The sequence below is a fragment of the Somniosus microcephalus genome, chromosome 10 (assembly GCF_052327205.1).
Source record: "Somniosus microcephalus isolate GS21.2 chromosome 10, FLI_Smic_1.0, whole genome shotgun sequence".
Lineage (NCBI taxonomy): Eukaryota > Metazoa > Chordata > Chondrichthyes > Squaliformes > Somniosidae > Somniosus > Somniosus microcephalus.
In genome coordinates this window covers 60,643,466-60,669,119 of record NC_140996.1, presented here as the reverse complement: position 1 = coordinate 60,669,119, position 25,654 = coordinate 60,643,466, and the positions used below count along the sequence as shown (strand labels likewise).

Sequence of the window (25,654 nt, the reverse complement as noted above, 5' to 3'; positions counted from 1 at the left end):
GCGCAGGAGTAGGCCATTCGGCCCCTCGACCCTGTTCTGCCATTTAATGAGATCATGGCTGATCATCCAAACTCAGTACCCTGTCCCTGCTTTCTCCCCATATTCCTTGATCCCTTTAGCCTTAAGAAATATATCTAACTCCTTCCTGAATATATTTAATGAATTGGCCTCAACTGCCTTCTGTGGCAGAGAATTCCACAGGTTCACCACTCTCTGGGTGAAGAAATTCCTCTTCATCTCTGTCCTAAATGGCTTACCACTTATCCTTAGACTGTGGCCCCTGGTTCTGGACTCCCCCACCATCGGGAACATCCTTCCTGCATCTAGTCTGTCTAGTCCTGTTATATTGCATATATACAGCATGACTGTACTCTCCTTTCCTCAAACTTTAGAAAAACGTTTCCTTTGATCAGTTCTTTAGTAATGTGGAGGTGGTAACTCATTCGCAAATCACTCCAATTGCAGTACATATAAGATGTGATGGGCTTGAGGTGGATAGGAAATAGCCAGATTGGTGACACTCGTTCAGCTGCTGCAATTCTCCTTCAGGATAAAGAAGACAGCTTTACCAGTAGGAGAAAGAAACTGTTTGCACAGTGCTATTGTCAAAAAAGCGTTTAGTTCGTTAGCTAGCTACATCTGCTTAAAGATGTATTGCTGAAAGATAACAAAAAGTCAGACAGACGTTGACTACTTGTTTTCATTTTGTTTCTTGATATTTGGAATTTCTTCCCAGTATTACTTGTAAATACTATTATAGTTGTCTTGTCAGAAAAGCCTAAAGGATTAGAGTTGAATTTAATCAAGGGAATCTGAAGGACAGGTTTCACTGTAACTAAACATGTAGACAGCACTGCACAGACTAAATATTCAGAGCATCACCAATTACATTAAAAAAAACACATTTCTCTGTTATTTTCTCTTCTGATTTGTGTCCCTGGTCATATTTTGTTTCCTAAAGGCAGATAGGTGATATGTTCAGGGCCTTTGTCAATATTACTGCCTTTGAAGAGGGTTGCAAGCTGCGGCTGAAGGGACACTTTAATTTAATTTCTCCTCCCTTTAATTGGGGATTCTCTCTTTACTCAGCACTTCCCTAATGGCCTATGAAGTTGTCATGATATGAAATTCGGATATGAACCTTTGTTCTAACCCATAATACAGTGGGGGGTGGGGGGAGCTGGTATTGTTGTCCCAGCAGGAAACGCTTGAGCAGTGCCTATCTAGAAAGGTTGGTGCGGTACTGAGGTTAGCGCTGGAAAGAGCGCGTTACACAAGAGGTTCTCCACTCTGCTCATGTAAATCAGCAGGCAGCACCAAAATACCGGAGCTGCTGCGCTCTTTTTGCGGGCGGCCATTAACCTCAGCCCACACCGGACATTTTCTGGCATAATCGAATTACATTGAAGTGACTCTTCAATGCAGACTGGTGCATTTTGGAGTAGAGTTTGTGAAGAATTAATAGCCAAAAGAGGTGCTGCAGCTTTGTTTAAGTTGGGACTTCCACTGCGACCCTTTCACAAATGCAAAGATGACAGAAAGGCAATCCTCAAAGAATATTAATACACAAAGCAACTTCAGGGAGTTTACCTTAGCTGACACGTGCATGCTGTTCTCCTGCATGTTCATGATGGCTTCAGAAATCTTTACATCAATTGGATCCATGACCGCTTCAATGTTGAAAGGCCCTTCCAACCTTTCCGCTACCAAGAGCATAGCATCTGTCAAATAAAAAGAAAGTGTCACATGGAGGGTCAAGATTAACAATGCTGAAACCTCACAAAAAATGAGCCACAGAAGTGGACTTGTCAGGTGTGTACATAGCTCAGTGCTGACTATTGAAGTTTAGGACTGAGATTGGAAGGCAGGGCACGGAGCAAAATGGGAAAAATTGAATGGTATTTGATTCTGTGATACAATTGCCATGTCAAACTGAGTTAATTTTTTTCCTGGGGAAAAGAGGTTAACAGAGTGGAACTTTCTTATTTTCTATCATGCACTGGGAATAATTCTCCACAGTCAGATTTATATTTGTACGAAACCTCTTTGCACATAAGCAGCAAAACAACTCCAGACTCACGTAGCACTGCTTCGATTTTCTACCAAATCCAGGGAGCAGAAGAGGCAATAATGCTATGTGTGTATTCCAGCATACAAATGAGAACTAGGGGGGAACACTAATGCTGCATGTGTCAGGATCATGGTTACAATCAGAAATCTATGTTTGCCACTGGCACATGATCCAATTTTCTTCGCTTTCATTTGTATTATGAAATGGTACATCAAAGGCAGTGCATATTCCGAGCCTAGTCTACCTATTGTATAATTTACCAGTCAGGAAAAAATAACAGCAAGCCAAATGTTACAAATAGAAATATTTACTGGATAATGGTAGCACTCGTATCACGTAGCTTGTATTTTATGAAGCGGACAGTCGGAACAACAGACCATTATATGTCCGATGATGCCTGTATAATGTACCATCAAGAGAAACTTTCATAAAAAAGCCAAGTAGTTAAATGGAAATAAGTATGACTAAAGCATCACTTTTAATTTTTTGCACAACAAAGTCATTGTAGATTGTACATCTTTCTCTTTTATCTGAAACTTGCAAATCTCTCATCACCACATTCTTCTCTGCATTTTTAAAATATTACAACACAAATCCTTATTTAAAACAAAAACAACAACTTGTATTTACATATTAACGTAATAAAACGTCCCAAGGCACTTCACAGGAGTATTATAAGACAAAAATTTGACACCGAGCCACATAAGGAAAAATTAGCTTGGTCAAAGAGGTAGGTTTTAAGGAGCGTCTTAAAGGAGGAAAGAGAGGTAGCGAGGCGGAGCGGTTTAGGCATGTAATTCCAGAGCTTAGGGCCTAGGCAACCAATGGTTGAGTGATTATAATCAGGGATGCTCAGGAGGGCAGAATTAAAAGAGTGCAGATATCTCGGGGGGTTGTGGGGCTGGAGGAGATTACAGAGATAGGGAGGGACTAGGCGATGGAGGGATTTGAAAACAAGGATGAGAATTTTGAAATCGAGGCGTTGCTTAACCGGGAGGCAATGTAGGTCAGTGAGCACAGGGTGAACGTAACTTGGTGCGAGTTAGCACACGGGCAGCTGAGTTTTGGATGTGTAAGATTCTGAAAAATGTAATAAAACCGCTGCTACCGTGTGGAGATCGAAATTCAGAACGAATTGTGAAGTGGTTATGGACGGACTCAAAATGTAGGTAGTCAGCATGTGTTCTTTGTTTGTGAAGACACAAAATGGCGGAAGTCAGCAGGGGGTTCTTTGCCTGGTGGTCAGCATGGTCCTTTGTTTGTAAGACCACATGGACAGGAAGGAGAGACACAGGCTGAAGAGGAAGTCCCGCCCCCACACACATCACAGGAACATGAATGTGTCATGCAGAAGGAACTCCAATCAGGGAATGTTTGGAGTGAAACTGACCTATCAGAGGGAGGGCAGATGGTGATATACGAGTGGGGCCAGCAGAAAGGCCCTATAAAAGAAGTGGCCCAGAAGCAGGAAATTCTGAAAGAAGAACAGATGAACAAAGAAAGCTGGCCAGTCTATGTTTGCGACTTATGACTTTTCTGAACTGATCACCCAGAGATAAAGGAGTATGTATAAAAGTTGGACATAGAGCTTAGGTATTGTTAAAGGGTACTTTCATGTATGGTTGACTTGGGATAAGTTGCTGGGGTACGGTAAATTGGAAGCTTATTCATTGAGAGAGAATCCTTCTATGTACACTTGAATTTTGAACTGTTGTGTGAATAAAGACCAATTTTATTGATCACATTCTTATCTGTCATTGTTACACTTATTCATAATTCTCGAGGTCTGAACAGTAGTAAGAGAAAGGCTTACAGATGACCTCAAGTTTATGTAGGGTAGATTGTGGGAGGCCAGCCAGGAGTTCATTAGAATAGTCAAGTCTAGAGGTAACAAAGACATGGATGAGAGTTTCAGCAGCAGATGAGCTGAGGCAGGGGTGGAGATGGACAATGCTACGGAGGCAGAAATAGGCGGTCTTTGTTATGCCACGGATATGTGGTCAGAACTCATTTCAGGGTCAAATATGACACAAGGTTGCGAACAGTCTGGTTCAGCCTCAGACAGATGCTGGGAGAGGGATGGTGTCCGTGGCATGGGAACGGAAATCCTGCAAGATTCTGAAACTGATCTATTAGTCACAGAAAACAAAACCCAATAAGACTTGTGCTTTGAATCATAGAAATTTACAGCACAGAAAGAGGCCATTCGGCCCATCATGTCTGTGCCGGCTGAAAAAGAGCTTTCTAGCCTAATCCCACTTTCCAGCTCTTGGTCCATAGCCTTGTAGGTTACGGCACCTCAAGTGCATATCCAAGTACTTTTTAAATCCGATGAGGGTTTCTGCCTCTAACACCCTTTCAGGCAGTGAGTTTCAGACCCCCCACCACCCTCTGGGTGAAAAAAGCTCTCCTCAACTCCCCTCTAAACCTTCTACCAATTACTTTAAATCTATGCCCCCTGGTTATTGACCTCTCTGCTAAGGGAAATAGGTCCTTCCTATCCACTCTATCTTGGTCCCTCATAATTTTATACACCCCAATTAAGTCTCCCATCAGCTTCCTCTGTTCCAAAGAAAACTACCCCAGCTCATCCAATCCTTCATCATAGCTAAAATTCTCCAGCCCCGGCAACATCCTTGTAAATCTCCTCTGTACCCTCTCTAGTGCAATCACATCTTTCCTGTAATGTGGTGACCAGAACTGTACGCAGTACTCTAGCTGTGGCTTAACTAGTGTTTTATACAATTCAAGCATAACCTCACTGTTCTTATATTATATGCAAAGTATCCCATATGCCTTCTTAACCACCTTATCTACCTGTCCTGCTACCTTCAGGGATATGTGGACATGCATGACAAGGTCTCTCTGTTCCTCTGCGCTTCTCAGTATCCTATCATTTATTGTGTATTCCCTTGCCTTATTAGCCCTCCCCAAATGCATTACCTCACACTTCTTCAGATTGAATTCTATTTGCCACTTTTCTGCCCACCTGACCAGTCCATTGATAATCTTCCTGAAGCCTACAGCTTTCTTTCTCACTATCAGCCACACAGCCAATTTTTGTATCACCTGCAAACTTCATAATCATTTGTGGTATACATTGTTGTATACCACAAAAAGCAAGGGACCTAGTACTGAGCCCTTCGGAACCCCACTGGAAACAGCCTTCCAGTCACAAAAACATTTGTCAACCATTACCCTTTGCTTCCTGCTATTGAGCCAATTTTGGATCCAACTTGCCACTTTCCCTTGGATCCCATGGGCTTTTGCTTTTCTGACCAGTCTGTCACGTGGGACCTTGTTAAAAGCCTTGCTAAAATCCATGTAGACTACATCAAATGCCCTACCCTCATCGACCCTCCTTGTTGCCTCCTCAAAAATTTCAATCAAGTTAGTCAGACATGACCTCCCCTTAACAAATTCATGCTGACTGTCCTTGATTAATCCATGCCTTTCTAAATGACGATTCATAGTGTCCCTCAGAATTTTTTCCAATAATTTGCCCACAACTGACGTTAGGCTAACTGGTTTACTCAGTCAATCTCTTACTCCCTTTTTAAACAACGGTACAACGTTAGCAGTTCTCCGGCACCACATCTGTAGCTGGAGAGCATTGGAAAACGATGGTCAGAACCTTCGTTATTTCTTCTCTTGCTTCTCTTAACAGCCTGGGATAAATTTCATCCAGGCCTGGTGAGTTAACTTCTTTCAAAGAAGATTAAACCCCTTAATATTTCCTCTCTCACTATGTTTATCTTGTAGGAATGTCTAGTTCCTATCCAAAAGACTGAGATCCACTCAGGCGATCAAATAAACGAGGTTTAATGAAAACTAACAGAGTTTAACAGATAACTACAGGAGAACATCGAATATAGGTCTAGTTAGTTCAGAGGCTCCACGAGGACTGCTTGGGCGGTCCCATGGCTGACGTCATGACGTCATGACGTTTTTCCCGCCGGTGGGGGATCACGTGATGAACGGCGTGACGTCATCGCGTTTACCCACGCTAGTAAAGTGATCGTGCTCTGTACATGTAAACAGTGAAAACAAAGATACAGACTCAGGCTGTAGCTAACATATTATTAAAGGGAATTATATACAACTGATCGGAGTCCCTTAGTGGCTCCGCCACATGCGCCCCCCCAGAATTGTCTTTAATAGCAAAAGTAAAACGGCGAGGAGGCCTGACAAGCCTGTCAGATCAACTTCTGTAGCCTTGAAGTGGAAGTGGAAGCTGATGGACGGTGGGCGAGCTGGCAGGTGGTTGCGTTTGATCTGGCATGGCGACTGTGGGCGGTCGGCCACGTTTCGGCGGTTGTGCGATCTCGACTGGGCAGTCAAGGTCCAAGTGAGCCGGCTTCAACCGGTCAACCGAAATGTGGTCCGGTTTACCACCGATATCGACCGAAAAAGTTTTGTCTCCCGGCTCTATCACGCGGAAAGGACCAGTGTAAGGGGGTTTAAGCGGATCCCGATGCGTGTCGTGGCGGATAAACACATAGTCGGCGTTCTTCAGCTCAGCTGGGACGTGGGAGCTCTGCAAGCCGTGATGTGATGTAGGCACTGGAGCAAAACTTCTGGCCGCCTCCTGATGGCTGATGAGCTGTTGGGATGCGGACCATGGCTCTGTTGGATGCGGACCATGGCTCTGTTGGAGTCGGAAGGAAATCTCCTGGTACACGTAGCGGCTGGCCATATACAAGCTCCGCCGAGCACGATTGAAGATCTTCTTTAGGCGCCGTACGAAGACCCAAAAGGACCCATGGAAGCCTATCTACCCAGCCCGCGCCTTGAACGCTGGCTCGCAGTGCGGCTTTGAGCGACCTGTGGAATCATTCACACAGACCGTTCGCCTGTGGATGGTAGGCAGTAGTGCGATGTAGCTTGATGCCGAGCCCCTGAGTCACAGCGTTCCAGAGCTCAGAAGAAAACTGCGACCCACGATCAGACGAGATGTCCGCCGGTACCCCAAAACGGGCAACCCAAGAGGAGATGAATGCCCTGGCGACGTCTGCGGAAGTGGTGGATGACAAAGGAACCGCCTCCGGCCATCGAGTGGTGCAGTCCACCATTGCAAGAAGATGAGTAAACCCGTGCGAAGGCGGAAGTGGCCCCACCAGGTCCACATGCACATGATCAAACCTACGTTCCGGAACAGCGAAAGTGGCCAATGGAGCCTTGACGTGACGCTGCACCTTGGCCTTTTGGCAGACCACGCAGGTGTTGGCCCAATCGCGAACATCCATGTGCATGCCCCGCCACACGAATTTGAACGACATCAGCCGTTGTGAGGCCTTCATGCCAGGGTGCGACAACCCGTGTATGGCGTCAAAAACTTTTCGGTGCCAGGCGACCGGCACGATAGGGCGAGGATCTCCTGCGGAGACGTCACAGAGTAGCGTAGTGCCCGCGGCGTGGAACTTGACGTCGGCCGCTTGGAGGCTAGAGGGGTTGGTTCTGTAAGATTGGACTTCTGGATCCGAGGCTTGATCCGCAGCCATGAGGGCATAGTCGATGCCAAGCTGGACTGCATGAACGGTCGTGCGGGAGAGGCAATCCGCCACCAGGTTGTCCTTACCGGACACATGCTGAATGTCAGTGGTGAATTCTGAGATAAACGGATGTCCCTCTAGCAAGAACCGGAAATGGCGGATGGACAGAAAAAGGGCCAGCAACTCCCGGTCGAACGTGCTGTACTTCCGTTCGTTTCGCCGTAGTTGACGGCTGAAAAACGCCAGCAGTTGCCACGTCCCATGCACCCACTGTTCCTGCACTGCGCCGATGGCGTAGTCCGACGCATCGGTGGTAAGGGCGATGGTGGCACCTGGCAGCGGGTGCGCCAGCATGGTTGCGTTGGCTAAGACGCCTTTTGTGTCGACGAACGCCTGGTCCATGTCGACCGTCCAGCTAATCGGATCCTTGCCGGACTTGCCCTTGAGGGCCTCGTACAGGGGCTGCATGAGCAGAGCTGCATTAGGGATGAACTGGTGATAAAAATTTACCATCCCTAGGAACTCCTGCAGGGCCTTGACGGTCTGCGGGCGCAGGAATGAAATAACTGCCTCCACCTTCGTTTGCAGGGGAATTGCGCCGTCCGATGTGATGCGATGGCCTAAGAAATCAATCTGCTGCAGGCCGAACTGGCACTTGGCCGGGTTGATGATCAAGCCGTGTTGACTGGCAGATGTGCTCCTCTTTATTAGGGCTGGCGATGAGAGTGTCGTCGAGGTAGACGAATAGAAACTTGAGGTCCCGAAGCACGGAGTCCATTAAGCGCTGGAAAGCCTGTGCAGCGTTCTTCAATCCAAACGGCATCCGCAGAAATTCAAACAGGCCGAATGGGGTGATGACTGCAATTTTCGGGACGTCTTGCGGGTGTACGGGGACCTGGTGGTATCCACGGACAAGATCAACTTTTGAAAAAATGGTATTTCCCGCCAAATGGGCCGAGAAATCCTGAATATGAGGGATCGGGTACCGATCAGGAGTCGTGGCGTCGTTCAGGCGTCGGTAGTCGCCGCAAGGCCGCCATCCGCCGCCAGGTTTCGGAACAATGTGGAGAGGCGAAGACCAGGGACTATTCGACCGGCGAATAATCCCTAGCCACTCCATCGTGTCGAACTCCGCTTTCACAGCCGCGAGCTTGCCAGGTTCGAGGCGCCGGGCCCGTGCGTAGACCGGGGAGCCTGTAGTGGTGATGTAATGTTCGACACCATGTTTTGTGGCCGTGGAAGAGAAAGTGGGTCTGGTCAGGTCTGAGAAATCTCCGAGGAGGCGAGTGAAGTCATCCGGAGGTGGGAACGCACAGGAGTCAGTGCGCGACACGGTGTTACCGCGGTGGCATGGGATGGAGTGAAAGGTGGCCGCATTGATCATCCGGCGGTGCCGTACATCCACCAGGAGGCTGTTGGCGCACAAAAAATCCGCCCCGAGGATGGCTTGAGAGACTTTGGCCATGATGAAATCCCAGTAAAACCACTGGCCGCCGAAGCACACCTGGACCCGCCGGCTTCCGAAGGTCCGAATGGCCCCACCATTAGCCGCCTGGAGGGAGGGGCCGTGCCCCCCGGCTTGTAGATCAAGATTTGACGTGGGTAGGATGCTGCACTGCGCCCCGGTGTCGCAGAGGAAACGTCGACCAGATAGGGAGTCGGTGATGAAGAGGAGTTTCCCCAAATTACCGATTGCCATCGCAGCCGCGAGGCGCTCGTTATAACTGGTCCTCTTTCGACAGGGTGGCTCCTGGTTTTTTTTGAGCGAAAAGCTGCAGGGAGGGCGGCAGCATCTTGCTTTCATGCCACAACGGGCGTGGTAGAAGCACAACCCCGCAGGTTGAGGGGCTGGAGCAGCGTCTGTGGGGGATGGGCGCCTCTTGGCAGCGCAGTACTGCTGTGTCACCACTAAGATCTTGTCCGCTTCGGCAGCCAGCTCTGCGCAGTCTGTGACTTCCGACCTGGCTAGGGCAGCCTGAACTTGCTCCGGTAGCTGGCTGAGGAATAGCTCCCTGAAGAGGAAGCATTCCGGTTCGGAACCCAGGAGCGTGAGCATTTGGCTCATGAGCTCGGACGGCTTGGAGTCCCCGAGGCCGGGCATAGCGAGCAGCCAGCGGGCGCGCTCCGACTTCGTGAGCCCAAAGGCCTGTAACAACCGCGCCTTTATCGTTTCATACTTGCGATCTTCTGGTGGATTACCAAGCAGGCTGACAATCCGCGAGGCTGTGGCGCTGTCGATGGCGGAGACCACGTAATAGTAACGGGTCTGATCCGCAGCGATGTTCCTGATGGCGAACTGGGCTTCAGCCTGGATGAACCACGCGGCTGGCTGTTGCTCCCAGAACTGTGGTAGCTTCAAAGCAACGGTGTTCGATTCCATGTTCAGTAACTTCTGCGAAAACCGTTCGCAAAAGTCGGGGTCACCAATGTCGGCATGTCTAGTTCCTATCCAAAAGACTGAGATCCACTCAGGCGATCAAATAAACGAGGTTTAATGAAAACTAACAGAGTTTAACAGATAACTACAGGAGAACATCGAATATAGGTCTAGTCAGTTCGGAGGCTCCATGAGGACTGCTTGGGTGGTCCCGTGGCTGACGTCATGATGTCATCATGTTTTTCCCGCCGGTGGGGGATCACGTGATGAACGGCGTGACGTCATCGCGTTTACCCGTGCTATTAAAGTGATCGCGCTCTGCACATGTAAACAGTGAAAACAAAGATACAGACTCAGGCTGTAGCTAACATATTGGCCCAGTAATTCCGGGCACAACGCATGAGTAAGGATGGGGTACTCACGCGTGTGCCCGGAGGAATTGCCGGTTTTCAGCATGCACAGCGCATGCACTGAAAACCGGCATTTCCTGTCCTCTGACCCAAGGGGTTAAGAGGCAGTATGCGCGCGACTGCACAGGCAGCGCGTGCGCAGTGAAATTCCTTTTTTTTTTCAGAGTTGCCCGAGTGTAAAGGCCTCCGGTTTTTACGCGTGAAAAAACCAGACGTAAGTACTTAGTTTTACAGGTAAGTGGGCTTTTAGTACAATGTAGAATTTTTTTTCCACAGGTTTGTTATTTTTAAAGAATTTACAGTAAGGTAAGTTTAGTTTTAGACCCTATTTTTTAAAAATTTATTTTTTACAAAAAATTGATTAATTGTTTAAAACATTTTTTTTAACTTATTTATAGTTAATATATAATCAGTGGGATGTTTTTTAAAATTTTATTTAAAGTTAAAGTAGTGTTTTGGCAGCCCATACTTTTCATGAGTTTGACAGCTCTTACTGTCAAACTCATGAATGAGTTTCCCCTCCCCTGATTGGCTGCACAGTGCTCACCTGATCCTAGCTGGCACATCGCACTAACTACGCCGCTGGATCAGGTAAGCACTGCGCGCCGACATCTGAACCGGGCCTGTGACAGGAAATGCGGGCAGGCCCGGGCTTCAGATGTCGGCGCGCAGGGTGAGTGCAGATCGGGGGCTTGCACGCGCGGCAAGCTCCTGATCCTAATTTCAGGGCCATTATTAAAGGGAATTATATACAACTGATCGGAGTCCCTTAGTGGCTCTGCCACAATCTCATCTAATATTTCACACTCCTCCTCAACTACAATGTCTGCATCATCCCTCTCGTTTTTGAAGACAGATACAAAGGCCCCGATTTTCCTGGAGCCGTCAGTCGGGGTTTCAGGCGGGCGGGGGTTGAAAATTGCACAAATAGGGGGTCGCGACCCCCCCCCGCCCGATTCCCCGCCCCGTCCGACTTTCGCCCCGTTGTTTCAACGCGACCCGAATCAGTCCCACCTGCAGCAGGCGGGACTGGTCGTCGGGAGCCTAATGAGCAATAATTGGCATCTGTAATCCAATTTTAAGGGGCCCTTACAATTTTCAGCCTTTCCCCACATAAACCACGCCTGGTGGGAACACCGCTGATGAAACCTGGCGTGAACAATGTCGGCTTGCTTACTTTCAGCTGCAGGTCAATCAGGAATGAAGAGATTAAATCAGCCAGCATTTGTAGGCTGCAGGACCTTGTTGCTCCAGGCTTGGGGCAACTTGTTGAAGGCTTAGGCACAGCTGTGGAAGGTTGGAGCCTCACACACTTCTCCAGCGTGAGCTCCTGGGAAGCCCCTCTCAGCACCCTAACTCAGCGCTTCCTCAACAGAGGCATCTGCCAGAAGCATGGGAGGCCTTTTGCTCCTACCCTTCTTGGCATTAGAGGATCTCCAACAGCAGAGGAGGCTGCAGCAGATCCAGCAACAACAGCAGCACCAGCAACAGCAGCACCAGCAACAGCAGCACCAGCAGGAGCAACAGGCTGCGGCTCAGCCACCTGGGGCAGCACAGGCCAGAAGGGGCCAGCGCATGGAAGGCCGTCGGCGCAGGAGATACCCCCCAAACAGGGTCTACAGACACAGGGTCAGCTACCTCAACATGACTGAGCAGCAGTGCCAGAGGCGGCTCCAACTTTCACGAGAGGTAGTGACTGACATCTGCGCAATGCTGCAGCAAGACCTGCTGCCCAGAGGACCAGGTGGACAAGCATTACCAGTGGCCATCAAAGTCACCACCGCACTCAACTTTTATGCCTCAGTATCCTTCCAGGGATCAGCAGCAGACATCAGCGGCATCTCCCAGGCGGCCGCACACACTTGCATCAAACAGGTCACCGATGCCCTCTTTGCCCTCGCACACAATCACATCCATTTCACCCGGGATCGCGCAAGTGTGAGGGCGCGAGCGCGTGGATTAGCTCAGCTGGCAGACTTTCCAAGGGTGCAGGGCGTCATTGACTGCACACATGTGGCCCTTAGGGCACCCCATCGCAATCCAGGAGTTTTTGTCAACCGCAAGGGCTTCCACTCCCTTCCACTAACGTTCAGCTGGTGTGTGATCACAAGAAGGTGATTTTGCATGTTTGTGCCAAGTACCCTGGCAGCTGCCATGACTCCCTCATACAGCGCCAGTCTACTGTGCCTCCGCTATTCAGTCCGCCAAACGAACTTCAGGGATGGCTACTTGGAGACAAGGGATATCCCCTGCGGACTTGGCTAATGACGCTGGTGAGGAGACCAGCCAACGAAGCTGAGGAGCGCTACAACTCCAGCCACATTTCCACCAGATGCATTATTGAGCAAGCTATCAGATTACTAAAGATGTACTTCAGATGCCTCGATAGATCAGGTGGCGCTCTACAGAACTCAGCAGCCAGGGTCTCCAAAATCGTTGTGGTTTGCTGTGTGCTTCACAACATGGCACAGCGTCGTGGCTTGCCGATTCCGCAGGACCAAGAGGCTCCTCACAGAGCCGCCTCGGATGAGGATGATGCTGAGGAGGAGGAGGAGGAGGACGGAAACGCGCATCTTGCAGAGGCCCGTCAACCAGCGGCACCAGTGCGCGAGAACATTGCTGGGCGGAATGCAAGGAACGCACTCATCCTGGCCAGATTTGCGTAGCCTGGTACCTCAAACACTGTAGCCTCGCTGCTTCTTAACTGACCATAGACAGTGGCCCATCCCTGCGCATTTCTACCTATTGGACCAGCTTGCTGACATCTGCAAGTAATCCTAAGGCCTCAATGTGAAATCCCCATTTGCCAAATGACAAATGCCACAACTCCAGCAGTTGCCACCAGATTTTTTTATGTACAAGAAACTGATGGCATTAAAACTATATACAAGGCTTTTCACCCAAATGACTACCCTTGTGATTAGTGGTGCTTTATGTTTCTCTTACGTGTGCTCCTACGTAGTGGTACCCCTGTGGCATCAGCAGACGTGGAGGCCCCTTGCTCACTTTCCTGCTGCTCCTGTCTCGACACCTTTGGCGGGCGTCCTCTGGGGTGGCGAGCCTGTGAGGGCTCATCAAAAGTCTGCTGCTCCTGCGGCTGTGCAGGGGTTGAGAATGCTATCTCACTTGGGTGTGGACTCCGGCAGGGCTCTGACCGAGGGCTCTGAAGTGGCATGGAAGTGTGAGCGTGTGGAGAGGAGCACCCACTTCCTTGAGGTGTGCCAACAACCTGCCTCTCATGGGTCAGCTCCCCCTCAGTGCCTGCAAGTGGCTGGAGAGCACCTTTCTGCACATCAGGGGGGCCATGAGGACCCGTATCTGCACTGGAAGACCTGCTCAGAGGGACTTCCATGAAGGTCTGGTTTCGGTGCTCAACAGATGCCCATCGTTCCTCAAGAGATGTCATTCTATTCTGAGCACTTACCATGTTTTCGATACCCTGGCGACTAAGCTCCTCCATGGCCGTAGCCCTCCCCTCCTCGGCCGCAGCCCTCCTCTCCTCGACCGCAGCCCTCCTCTCCTCGGCTGCAGCCAGCCTTACCACGGAGGTAGCCATCCTTTCCGTGGTGATGCTTTCATGCGCCAATGACTCCAATAAGGCTCTGCTCATGCTCGCCATGGACTCCTCCATTCGCTCCACACTCGCAGCGACCCTGGAGACAAAACCTGCCAGAGACTCCTGCATCTGTGCATGGAGATCCATCACCTCCTCTCTTGCGGATGGACCCAGAGGCATAGGGTCGACATGCAACTGAGCTGAGCTGGCAGAGGCCTGCGCCCTCCGACGAGGACTCTCCACTGCTGTCCCTGTCTCCACAATCTGCTGATGCTCACTTGTGAGCTGTGATACACCAGATGACAACACTACTCTATCTCGCGAAGGCCCCACCGAGGTGTGAGTGTCTGCGCTGGTGCTGGGTGCGCTGAATTCTGCTGACGCTGCGCCCTCAGAGGTTGGAGCTTCCTCTGAGGCATCTGGCTGCTCAGCCTCTTCCTCCTCCACAGTGGGGGCGGGGGCTTTGGATGGTCCTGTGGGGGAGTAAAGGAAAGAGTTAGAGATGTGATGCCAAGGTTACATGCACATTGGATTTTGTAGATGCTCAGAAGGCCAAATGATGTAGCTTCAGAATAGTTACAGCGACTCATGCTATGTCAATGAGAGAGATGGAAAACTATTCTGTCACCAGCTTGCGGGCTTGCTCCTGTCTCTCCTTCCCCAGCTTCTGGAGCGACGTCAGCCCTGACAATCTTCATCACTGCTTTCTCCCAGGGGGTCAGGTGAGCGATTGAGGGTGGTCCTCCTCCAGTCCTGGCTCGCTCTCTCCTATTGTGAGCTCTCTTTTCCTGCAATGAGGGAGACAAGTGGAGTTTGAGTGAAAGTGCAGGAGTGAGTGTAGAGATTGCATAGCATAGATACTTAGAAGGAGACAAAGATGGAGTGAGGTTGCAAGACCAAGGGCCCTCCCTGTGTGTTGTCAGTTGTGTTCCAAGCATCAGAGTGAGAGGCAGTGTGAGGGCTGCATGGTGGAATAGTTATGTGAATGTGAGCATAGAGAGAGAGGGAATGGGTGAGGGTGCATGGATGTGACTGTGAAGTGGGATGTGGTGGAAGAGATTGCTGAAGTTGAGTGCTGTTGGGGAAAGGCAATGGGGATCAGGTTGAGGGTGATGGAAACTTCATACTTACTTTTCCTGTACGGTGAAGGTCATGGAAGCACTTCCTGCACTGCATCCAGGTCCGGTGGGTGACTCCCTGAGAGTTCACCTCTGCAGTCACCTCCATCCATGCAGCCCTGGTCTCTTTGGGAGGCCTCTTCCTCCCTGAGCTAGGGAAGTGGACCTCCCTGTGGGCCCTAACCCCATCCACCAATGTCTGTAGTGACGTCTCATCAAATTTGGCGGCAGCTCAGCCTCTGCTGCTGGCAGCAGCTGGTGCAGGCTCCTCTGCCATTCTGTACGACTGGTTGGGAAGCCTGCAGAGGTTGAAAAGCTTGCTGGAGACTTTAAAAGCACCACGAATTATGACATCATACTGTGGGGCTTTCTGACTGGAAATGGACAATTAGCAAGGGTGCCCACACGCTGGAAATAAATTGGCCACTTGAGGGAAAATTGCGTGCAGCTAGCTGACCCATTTAGATGCGTGTCGGAACCCCACATTCGGGGAACCCGACAATTCCCCGCACCTGCGGGAAAATCGGCCCCAAAGTATTCATTAAGAACCGTACCCACATCTTTCGTCTCCACACAAGGGTTACCTTTTTGGTCTCTAATGGGCTCTACTCTTTCTTTTGTTATTTTGTTGGCGGGAGAAATTCAGTATCGCCCCGTTTGGGGCGCAATTATCGGCCGGGTGCAAAGTTTAGCACCTGGTGCAAATTATCGTCTCCAACTGAAAACCTGGCTTTTATCACCCCTGGAGGTGATTGCAGCGCTAAATCAGGCGCAACACACCTGTCTTAAGGCACAAAGGCCGAGGAGCGAGGCGCTAACTCAGAGCGCGGGCGAAGCTCAGGTGATGTCGGTTAGCAATGGAACAGAGACACAATGGAGCCGGCCAGTTCTTAAAGGGGAGCGTCGAACTTGCTCTCCAGCCACACCCTGCTTATTGGAGCCTTGAATCTCGGCCTGGACAGACCTCAACCTCAAAGCTGCTGCAAAGGACTGTGGAGAGGGCCAGGGAACGAGCTCAGCGCTTCAGCGGCCAGGCCTTGGTGGCTCTGGCTGGCGCAGTGGAGCGCGGAAGAGCAATACTGTACCCAGAGAGTGGTGGGAGGCCATTGCCACGTGAGTATAGAAGAGTGTGGAGGGAGGTGGCTCATCACTGAAATGAACACCCAGGCGGTGGGCATGCACATTCAGCTCATGGGTGCAATGGGAAGGGTGCCCGAAAGCATTGTTGGACTGGCAAGGAGTGTGGAGCACTCCGCTGCAGCACAGGCGGACGCAACACAACTGCTTCGTGCTGCAATCCAGTCACTGGCTGCCGTGATCCAATCTCAGACTGCTCTCATGCAGTCTCAGATTGAGGCAATGCAAGCAGTGACTGCTGCCATTGTCGCTGGTTAAGACACATTGCCCCGGGGCTCTCATGGTGCCGCAGCAGGCCAGCAATCTGTGCTCGAGCAGATTGCTCCAGATGCTGAGGTGCTGCCCCGTGGGAGTGCCAGTTTGTCTTTCAAGTAAGGAGGTGCTGTCCTCTCTCAGGATGACAGCATTCCTGCTCCCACCATTGTCACTTCCCCATTGCACTTGCCACCGCCTGCAACACAGCCAGCCCAGACTGCTGCCGCCCATGCAGAGTTGGTGCAGTCTGCAGCCGGGGCTTCCAGGCCCAGAGCTGGTCAAGGTCATCCTTCAAGGGCATCTGTAGTCTCAGCATCTGACATTCAGCAGCCTTCCACCAGCCTTGCTGCAGCCACTGGGGCCCCATTATGGAGGAGCAATAGGGTGGGAAGGGGAGATGTGTGCAAGGGATGGAGATCACCCTCAAAGGGCAAAAAGTAGGAGGTCTCAAGGAATGTTGGGAATGTTTTTATTAAAGGCTGAGGTTCGTCTGATAACTTTTGTTTAGTGTTTGGCCATTATCTCCAGCTTGTGAGAACCAGTTATGTTAATTAATGATTTGTTGTGTTTGTTTCTATTAGTTTGTCATGAATAAATGACACACACAGAGTTTGTAAAATAAAAAAGTTATTCAAAATGTACGTTTGGCCTTTGGAATCATTGCTGCCTTGGCCGGCTATAGGGGTTGCAGGTTGCTTTCCATCATGTTGTTCTCCATGCCAGAAGCCATCTTCTGAGTAGGGGCCTAGAAGCGGCTTGTTATCTGCTGTTGACGGATGGCCTTTGCAGTTTCAACATTGTGGACCTCCCTCCCGCCTTGGTGCTGCTGCTGCTGATCATCCTCCTCCTCTTCCTCCTCCTCTTCCTCATCCTCCTCTTCCTCCACCTCCTCAGGTGGTGCATCAATGCCTGGTGCATTGGCTGAGTCCTGAAGATTGCAAGGTTATGAAGAATGCAGCACACAACTATGAAGAGGGAGACTCGCTCAGGAGAGTAGCACAGGGCTCCTCTTGAGCGGTCCAGACAGCGGAACCGCTACTTGAGCATGCCGATTGTCTGCTCAATTATGTTCCTGGTGGCAATATGGCTCTCACTGAACCGCAGTTCGGCAGGGGTATTGGGGTTATAAGAACATAAGGTCATAAGAACATAAGAAGTAGGAGCAGGAGTAGGCCATACGGCCCCTCGGGCCTGCTCTGCCATTCAATAGGATCATGGCTGATCCGAATCTAGACCCACGTCCACTTCCCTGCCCTCTCCCCGTAACCCCTAATTCCCTTATCTGCTAGGAAACTGTCTATCTCCATTTTAAATCAAATCAAATCAAATCAAATCAAATCAACTTTTATTGTCATTGTTAGTGCACAAGTGCAGTACAACGAAATGTAGGCTTGCGGCTCCCGAGAGTGTACAATTTGGATTAAGACACTTAAACATTCCAACATACATTTGTATGTTGATTTACTACCCTCTGAGTGAAGAAGTTTCTCCTCATCTCAGTTTTGAAAGGGCAGCCCCTTATTCTTAGATTATGCCCCCTAGTTCTAGTCTCACCCATCAGTGGAAACATCCTCACCGCACCCACCCGATCAAGCCAGGTGTAGAGTGGATAACCCTTGTCCCCAAGGAGCCAACCACTTGGCTGATGCAGTGCCTGGAAATGGTCTGGCACACCAGTCTGGCGCAGGATGAAAGCATCGTGGCTGCTGCCAGGATAGCGGGCATTGACGGCGAGTATCAGCTGTCTGTGGTCACAGACCAACTGGACATTTAAGGAGTGGAACCCCTTGTGGTTTCAGAAAACCTCTGCATTCTCATGTGGTGCCCGCAATGCCACATGCGTGCAGTCAATGGCGCCCTGCACCATGGGGAAGCCCGCTATCCTCGCAAAGCCAAATGCGCATTCATGCTGTTTGGCCCGGGTCATCGGGAAAGAGATGTACTGGCATCTCCTTCTATAGAGGGCATTTGTCATCTCCCGGATACAGCAATGGACTGCAAACTGGGAGATATTGGCAATGTCCCCAGTAGTTGTTTGAAAAGAGCCGGTGGCATAAATGTTCAGAGCCACTGTCACCTTCACTGCCACCGACAGAGATGTCCTGGTCCTCAGTTGAGGCTGCAGATCTGGCTGCAGCAGGTGACAGAGCTCATTAACCATCTCCTTGCTGAAGCGCAGCCTGCGCAAACACTGCTCCTCAGACAAATGAATGTAGGAGAATTGTTCCTGGAATAGCCTGGGAGGGTAAGGTGTCCTGTGCAGAGGCCTGTTGGCCCTCCTCCCTCTGGCCATGATTGCCACTCTCTCTCTGCGTCTCTGATGCCTCTGATTCTGCAGGTGCAGGACGATGCCCCGAATCAGTGCAGCCCCCGTAGTCTCTGGACAATCAAAGCAATGATGGTCAAATCCAAAAGAATCTTCAAAGTGCTGCTCAGTAGCCAAAACTACTTCACACAGCGCTGAATCTCTCCAGAAGTCTCTCTCTCTCAACACAAAGCTGGGTGGGCATGTGTGCTGTGAGGAGGATGCCGAGAAACTCCAGTATGATTTGGACAGGTGGGTGATTGGGCAGATGCAGTATAATGTGGATAAATGCGAGGTTATCCACTTTGGTGGCAAAAACAGGAAGGCAGATTATTATCTGAACGGCAATAGGTTGGGAGAAGGGGAAGTGCAACGAGACCTGGGTGTCCTTGTGTGCCAGTCGCTGAAGTTAAGCATGCAGGTGCAGCTGGCGGTTAAGAAGGCAAATGGTATGTTGGCCTTCGTAGCAAGAGGATTCGAGAACAGGAACAAGGATGTCTTGCTGCAGTTGTACAGGACCTTGGTGAGACCACACCTTGAGTATTGTGTGCAGTTTTGGTCGCCTTATCTGAGGAAGGATGTTCTTGCCATGGAGGGAGTGCAGCGAAGATTTACCAGACTGATACCTGGGATGGCAGGAATGACGTACGAGGAGAGATTGGGTCGATTGGGCTTATATTCGCTGGAGTTTAGAAGAGTGAGAGGGGATCTCATTGAAACTTATAAAATTCTAACAGGACTAGACAGACTAGATGCAGGAAGGATGTTCCCGATGGCGGGGGAGTCCAGAACCAGGGGTCACAGTCTAAAGATAAGGGGTAAGCCATTTAGGACAGAGATGAGGAGGAATTTCTTCATGCAGAGAGTGGTGAATCTGTGGAATTCTCTGCCACACAGGGTAGTTGAGGCCAATTCATTAAATATATTCAAGAAGGAGTTAGATATATTTCTTAAGGCTAAAGGGATCAAGGGATATGGGGAGAAGGCAGGGACAGGGTACTGAATTTGGATGATCAGTCATGATCTCATTGAATGGCGGAGCAGGCTCGAGGGGCCGAATGGCCTACTCCTGCTCCTATCTTCTATGTTTCTATGTTTCTCAGAATGAGTGGTGTAAAAATGCCTCCCACAAAAAAAGGCAGGAAGAGGGCGTCTTTAAATAGCGCTCCCCCAGCCCCTTCCCGACTGCAAAACGTTCCACTCACCCTGTCGTTGCTTGCGGCAGACGGAAAAGAAGGGGGCACCACTCAATATCCGGTCCGGGGCGCCACACACTTGACTGACGTCACAATCTGCGGGCGCAGGAGATCGTGGCGGTGGAGTTTAGCGCTGCCACAAAAACTCTGCTCAATTTCGCGAGTGGTGCAAACATCGCCGCTCCCAGGTGCTAGTTGCTTTGTGCCCCGTTAGCGCCCTCTTAGGGAGCAAACGGGAGGCACTAATCAACTGAATGTTTCCCTCTTGCTCTTTATGTATTTAAAGAACATCTTTGGGTTTTCCTTGATTTTACTTGCCAGTATTTTTCGTGCCTTCTCTTTGCTTTCCTAATTTCCTTTTTAATTGTCACATTTTGGTACTTTGTGATGAACCAAGGAGTAGCTTTGGGAAGTTATATTAAGCTAAGTTAAGTTAAGTTAAATTCAGCTCAACAAAGCTCAAATCCATAACATATAGCAACTAGGGATATGAATTAGGGTTCAGCCTAAAAGGAATTAGACCAAGACAAAACCTCGATCCAAGATGGTCTTTCTCATCTAGCAGAGCAGCTTAGGCCAATGAGAGTTGTTTACACATCCCTTGCTGTCCAGCTAAGAAAGCAACACACAACACAATCTGTGAGTTGTGGTAAGGAAGCCAGACAGAGGGATTTCCGATAAGTTTCAGAGAAATAACTTGTCAGAAAAGTTGTATTTAGCTCGTTAACAGCAGTAATACGAAATAAGCTGAGATTCACTGTAAACATTCCTTCATTCATTTGCAGATTATATGAAAAATAAATCCATTTATTGATTTATAGCTGGCCTCATCTCACTAGAGTGTTAATCATTCCACCTTTTGAAAGATAGGAGAAATGCAGCTCGGAGTATCACATAACAAGGGACTTTCCTTGTTACTAGCCCCAGATCACACTATTGCATGACTAGATATCTGATCGTATATATCAGATCCTTATCATAAGAGGTGCAGGGCTTGCTTACTGGAGGGACCAGTGATGCTGAACCTGAGAAAATATTTAGTGCAGAACAAGTGGATGCTGGGAGAATGTTTCACTTGGCTGGGGAGTCTAGAACCAGGGGCCACAGCCTCAGGATAAAGGGTTGGCCATTCAGGACTGAGATGAGAAGACATTTCTTCACACAGAGGGTGGTGAATCTTTGGAATTCTCTACCCCAGAGGGCTGTGGAGGCTCAGTCATTGGGTATATTCAAAACAGAAGTCGATAGATTTCTGACCAGTAAGGTCATCAAGGGATATGGCGATAGGGCCGGTGAATGGAATTGAGGCAGAAGATCAGCCATGATCTCATTGAATGGCGGAGCAGGCTCAAGGGGCCGAATGGCCTACTCCTGCTCCTATTTCTTATGTTCTTAAGTGGGAGGAGCTCATTGACTCCTTGTCATTAAGGTTGAGACCATTCTTTCAGCGACCTCACCGTGCCCATCTTTCCTGTAACTCTGTGTTTGAATCTCTCAAAAATAGGTTTCCACTCCCTGCCACAACACTGAAATGGCCCTAATCAAAGTCACAAATGACATCTTCTGTGACTGTGACCATGGTGCATTATCCCTCCTCTACCTCTCTGTAGCATTCAACCACATGCTCCTCCTGCAGTGTCTCTCCTCTGTTGTCCAGCTCAGTGGGGCTGCCCTCACTTGATTCCATTCTTATCTATCCAATTGTAGCCTGAGTATCATCAGCAATGGCTTGTCCTCCCAACCGCACACCATTACCTCTGGAGTCCTCCCAAGGATCAAAACTTAACCCCCTCCTCTTTCTGATACATATGCTGCCCATTGGCATCATCAACCACAGGTGTGGGGTCAGCTTCTCCATGGATTCTGATCTCACCCAGCTCTACATCTCTATCACCTCTCTCGACCCATCTATTGCCTCTGTGTTGTCTGGTTGTTTGACCGACATTTAGTCTTGCATGAGCTGCAATTTCCTCCAGTCAAATATTAGGGAGACCAAAGCCAGTGTCTTCAGCCCCATCACAATCTCTGTATGTACCCTTGTCACTGATTCTACTTCCCTTCCCAGCCACTGCCTCAGGCTGAAACAAATTGTTCACAACCTTGACCTCCTATTTGACCTCAAGCTGTGCTTATGATGCCATGTGCTCTCCATCAAAAAGATGGTGTACTTCCACCTCCGCCCCTACTTCACCCATCTGCTGTTGAAACCCTCATCTATGCTTTTGTCGCCTTCAGTCTCGAATATTCCAAAGCTCTCCTGGCCATCCTCTAATCTTCCACGTTTTATAAAATTCAGCTCGTCCAAATCTCTGCTGCCCATATCCCATCCCGCACCAAATCCCACTCATCCATCATCCCTGTCCTCATTGACGTATATGAGCTCTCGGTCCTCCAATGCGCAGCTAGTTCTAAAGCAAACGTCTTCAGCACTACAATCGGGATGTTGTCGGGGCAAATAGCCTTTGCTGTATCCAGTGTGCTCAGCCATTTCGTGATATCACATGGAGTGAATCGAATTAGCTGAAGACTGGCATCTGTGCCAGTGGGGACCTCAGGAGGAGACTGAGATGGATCATCCATTTGGCACTTCTGGCTGAAGATGGTTGCGAACGCTTTAGCCGTGTCTTTTGTACTCACGTGCTGTGGTCCTACTGTAACTCTCTCAGATAAACTTTGTATATCACTCATGTCTCTCTCGGGTAAGGTGTGTATATCACTCATGTCTCTCTCAGGTAAGGTGTGTATATCACTCATGTCTCTCAGGTAAACTCTGTATATCACTCATGACTCTCTTGGGTAAGGTGTGTATATCACTCATGTCTTTCTCGGGTAAGGTGTGTATATCACTCATGACTCTCTTGGGTAAGGTGTGTATATCACTCATGTCTCTCTCGGGTAAGGTGTATATATCACTCATGTCTCTCTCGGGTAAGATGTGTATATCACTCATGTCTCTCAGGTAAACTTTGTATATCACTCATGACTCTCTCGGGTAAGGTGTGTATATCACTCATGTCTCTCTCGGGTAAGGTGTGTATATCACTCATGTCTCTCTTGGGTAAGGTGTGTATATCACTCATGTCTCTCTCAGGTAAACTGTGTATATCACTCATGTCTCTCTTGGGTAAGGTGTGTATATCACTCATGTCTCTCTCGGGTAAGGTGTGTATATCACTCATGACTCTCTCGGGTAAGGTGTGTATATCACTCATGACTCTCTCGGGTAAGGTGTGTAAATCACTCATGACTCTCTCGGGTAAGGTGTGTATATCACTCATGACTCTCTCGGGTAAGGTGTGTATATCACTCATGTCTCTCTCGGGTAAGGTGTGTTTATCACTCATGACTCTCTCGGGTAAGGTGTGTATATCACTCATGTCTCTCTCGGGTAAGGTGTGTAAATCACTCATGACTCTCTCGGGTAAGGTGTGTATATCACTCATGACTCTCTCGGGTAAGGTGTGTATATCACTCATGTCTCTCTCGGGTAAGGTGTGTATATCACTCATGACTCTCTCAGGTAAGGTGTGTATATCACTCATGTCTCTCTCGGGTAAGGTGTGTATATCACTCATGTCTCTCTCGGGTAAGGTGTGTATATCACTCATATCTCTCTCAGGTAAGGTGTGTATATCACTCATGTCTCTCTCAGGTAAGGTGTGTATATCACTCATATCTCTCTCAGGTAAGGTGTGTATATCACTCATGTCTCTCTCAGGTAAGGTGTGTATATCACTCATATCTCTCTCGGGTAAGGTGTGTATATCACTCATGTCTCTCTCAGGTAAGGTGTGTAAATCACTCATGACTCTCTCGGGTAAGGTGTGTAAATCACTCATGACTCTCTCGGGTAAGGTGTGTATATCACTCATGTCTCTCTCGGGTAAGGTGTGTATATCACTCATGACTCTCTCAGGTAAGGTGTGTATATCACTCATGTCTCTCTCGGGTAAGGTGTGTATATCACTCATGTCTCTCTCGGGTAAGGTGTGTATATCACTCATATCTCTCTCGGGTAAGGTGTGTATATCACTCATGTCTCTCTCAGGTAAGGTGTGTATATCACTCATGTTTCTCTTGGGTAAGGTGTGTATATCACTCATATCTCTCTCGGGTAAGGTGTGTATATCACTCATGTCTCTCTCAGGTAAGGTGTGTATATCACTCATGTTTCTCTTGGGTAAGGTGTGTATATCACTCATGTCTCTCTCAGGTAAGGTGTGTATATCACTCATGTCTCTCAGGTAAACTCTGTATATCACTCATGACTCTCTTGGGTAAGGTGTGTATATCACTCATGTCTCTCTCAGGTAAACTTTGTATATCACTCATGACTCTCTCGGGTAAGGTGTGTATATCACTCATGTCTCTCTCAGGTAAGGTGTGTATATCACTCATGTCTCTCTCAGGTAAACTGTGTATATCACTCATGTCTCTCTTGGGTAAGGTGTGTATATCACTCATGTCTCTCTCGGGTAAGGTGTGTATATCACTCATGTCTCTCTCGAGTAAGGTGTGTATATCACTCATGTCTCTCTCGGGTAAGGTGTGTATATCACTCATGACTCTCTCGGGTAAGGTGTGTATATCACTCATGACGCTCTTGGGTAAGGTGTATATATCACTCATGTCTCTCTCGGGTAAGGTGTGTACATCACTCATGTCTCTCTCGGGTAAGGTGTGTATATCACTCATGACGCTCTCGGGTAAGGTGTGTATATCACTCATGTCTCTCTCGGGTAAGGTGTGTATATCACTCATGTCTCTCTCGGGTAAGGTGTGTATATCACTCATGTCTCTCTCGGGTAAGGTGTGTATATCACTCATGTCTCTCTCGGGTAAGGTGTGTATATCACTCATGTCTCTCTCGGGTAAGGTGTGTATATCACTCATGTCTCTCTCGGGTAAGGTGTGTATATCACTCATGTCTCTCTCGGGTAAGGTGTGTATATCACTCATGTCTCTCTCGGGTAAGGTGTGTATATCACTCATGACTCGCTCAGGTAAGTTTTTTGAAGCTCTCTGCTGCTGGCTGCTACTGACGCACTGCCTCACTAAACATACCCACTTGACTCCTGTTTTATCATATTTCTTTAAAACTAAATGCTGGTAATTTTCTCTGGGGGTTCTCCTGATCGGCCGCAATTACTTTGGCATTAGATTGGTGGAAACCCCCAAAAGGCAAAATGGCCCGTAATTTGCTGTAGCAGGGCAGCGAATGGCGCTCGCAGTTAATTACACTTGCTCTCGCTCGTTTAATCATGATGATATTTTTCACTGCAAGTTGCTGAAAATACAAGTTGATAACGTCACAGCAAGAGAAACCGGACATCTGGGACTTGAATGAACAGGGCAAGTAACTGTGTATCTCCTTAGCCAATCAGATTGACGGACGGTGAAATGAACAGCGCAAGGACTGAGAGTGAAGTGTAAATTAGAGTGGGTGAATTCAATGTCAAATCTGGGACAGAAAGAGAAATAATGAGAGGGTAACAAAGATTGGATTAAGAAAAAGAGAAAAAAAGACAGAAAGGAAAAGTTTTTAAAAAAATTAAATTTTACATTTTAAAAATATCCAACAACAATTAAAACCTGAAGGAATGAGACTGCACACTTGTAATAGTTAAATGTCGGTGCCAGAGGGGATCATTGGCAGTGATTAACACTTAGCACATCATCAAAAGAATCTCTGACAGCTAATCCAGGTTTAAATAAATATGCATGGGCCTTAAATGGT

The 25,654-nt window shown here is 48.7% G+C and overlaps 1 protein-coding gene across 1 annotated transcript in view; it reads right to left on the bottom strand.

Moving 5' to 3' along the window:
• LOC147111518 (glypican-6-like) overlaps window positions 1–25,654 on the bottom strand; it is a 1,374,066-nt gene that overhangs the window by 104,972 nt on the left and 1,243,440 nt on the right. The window contains exon 5 of the mRNA XM_085998560.1: window positions 1,591–1,721. Coding sequence (XP_085854686.1) covers window positions 1,591–1,721 — 131 coding nt within the window. The remainder of the gene's footprint in view (window positions 1–1,590; window positions 1,722–25,654) is intronic.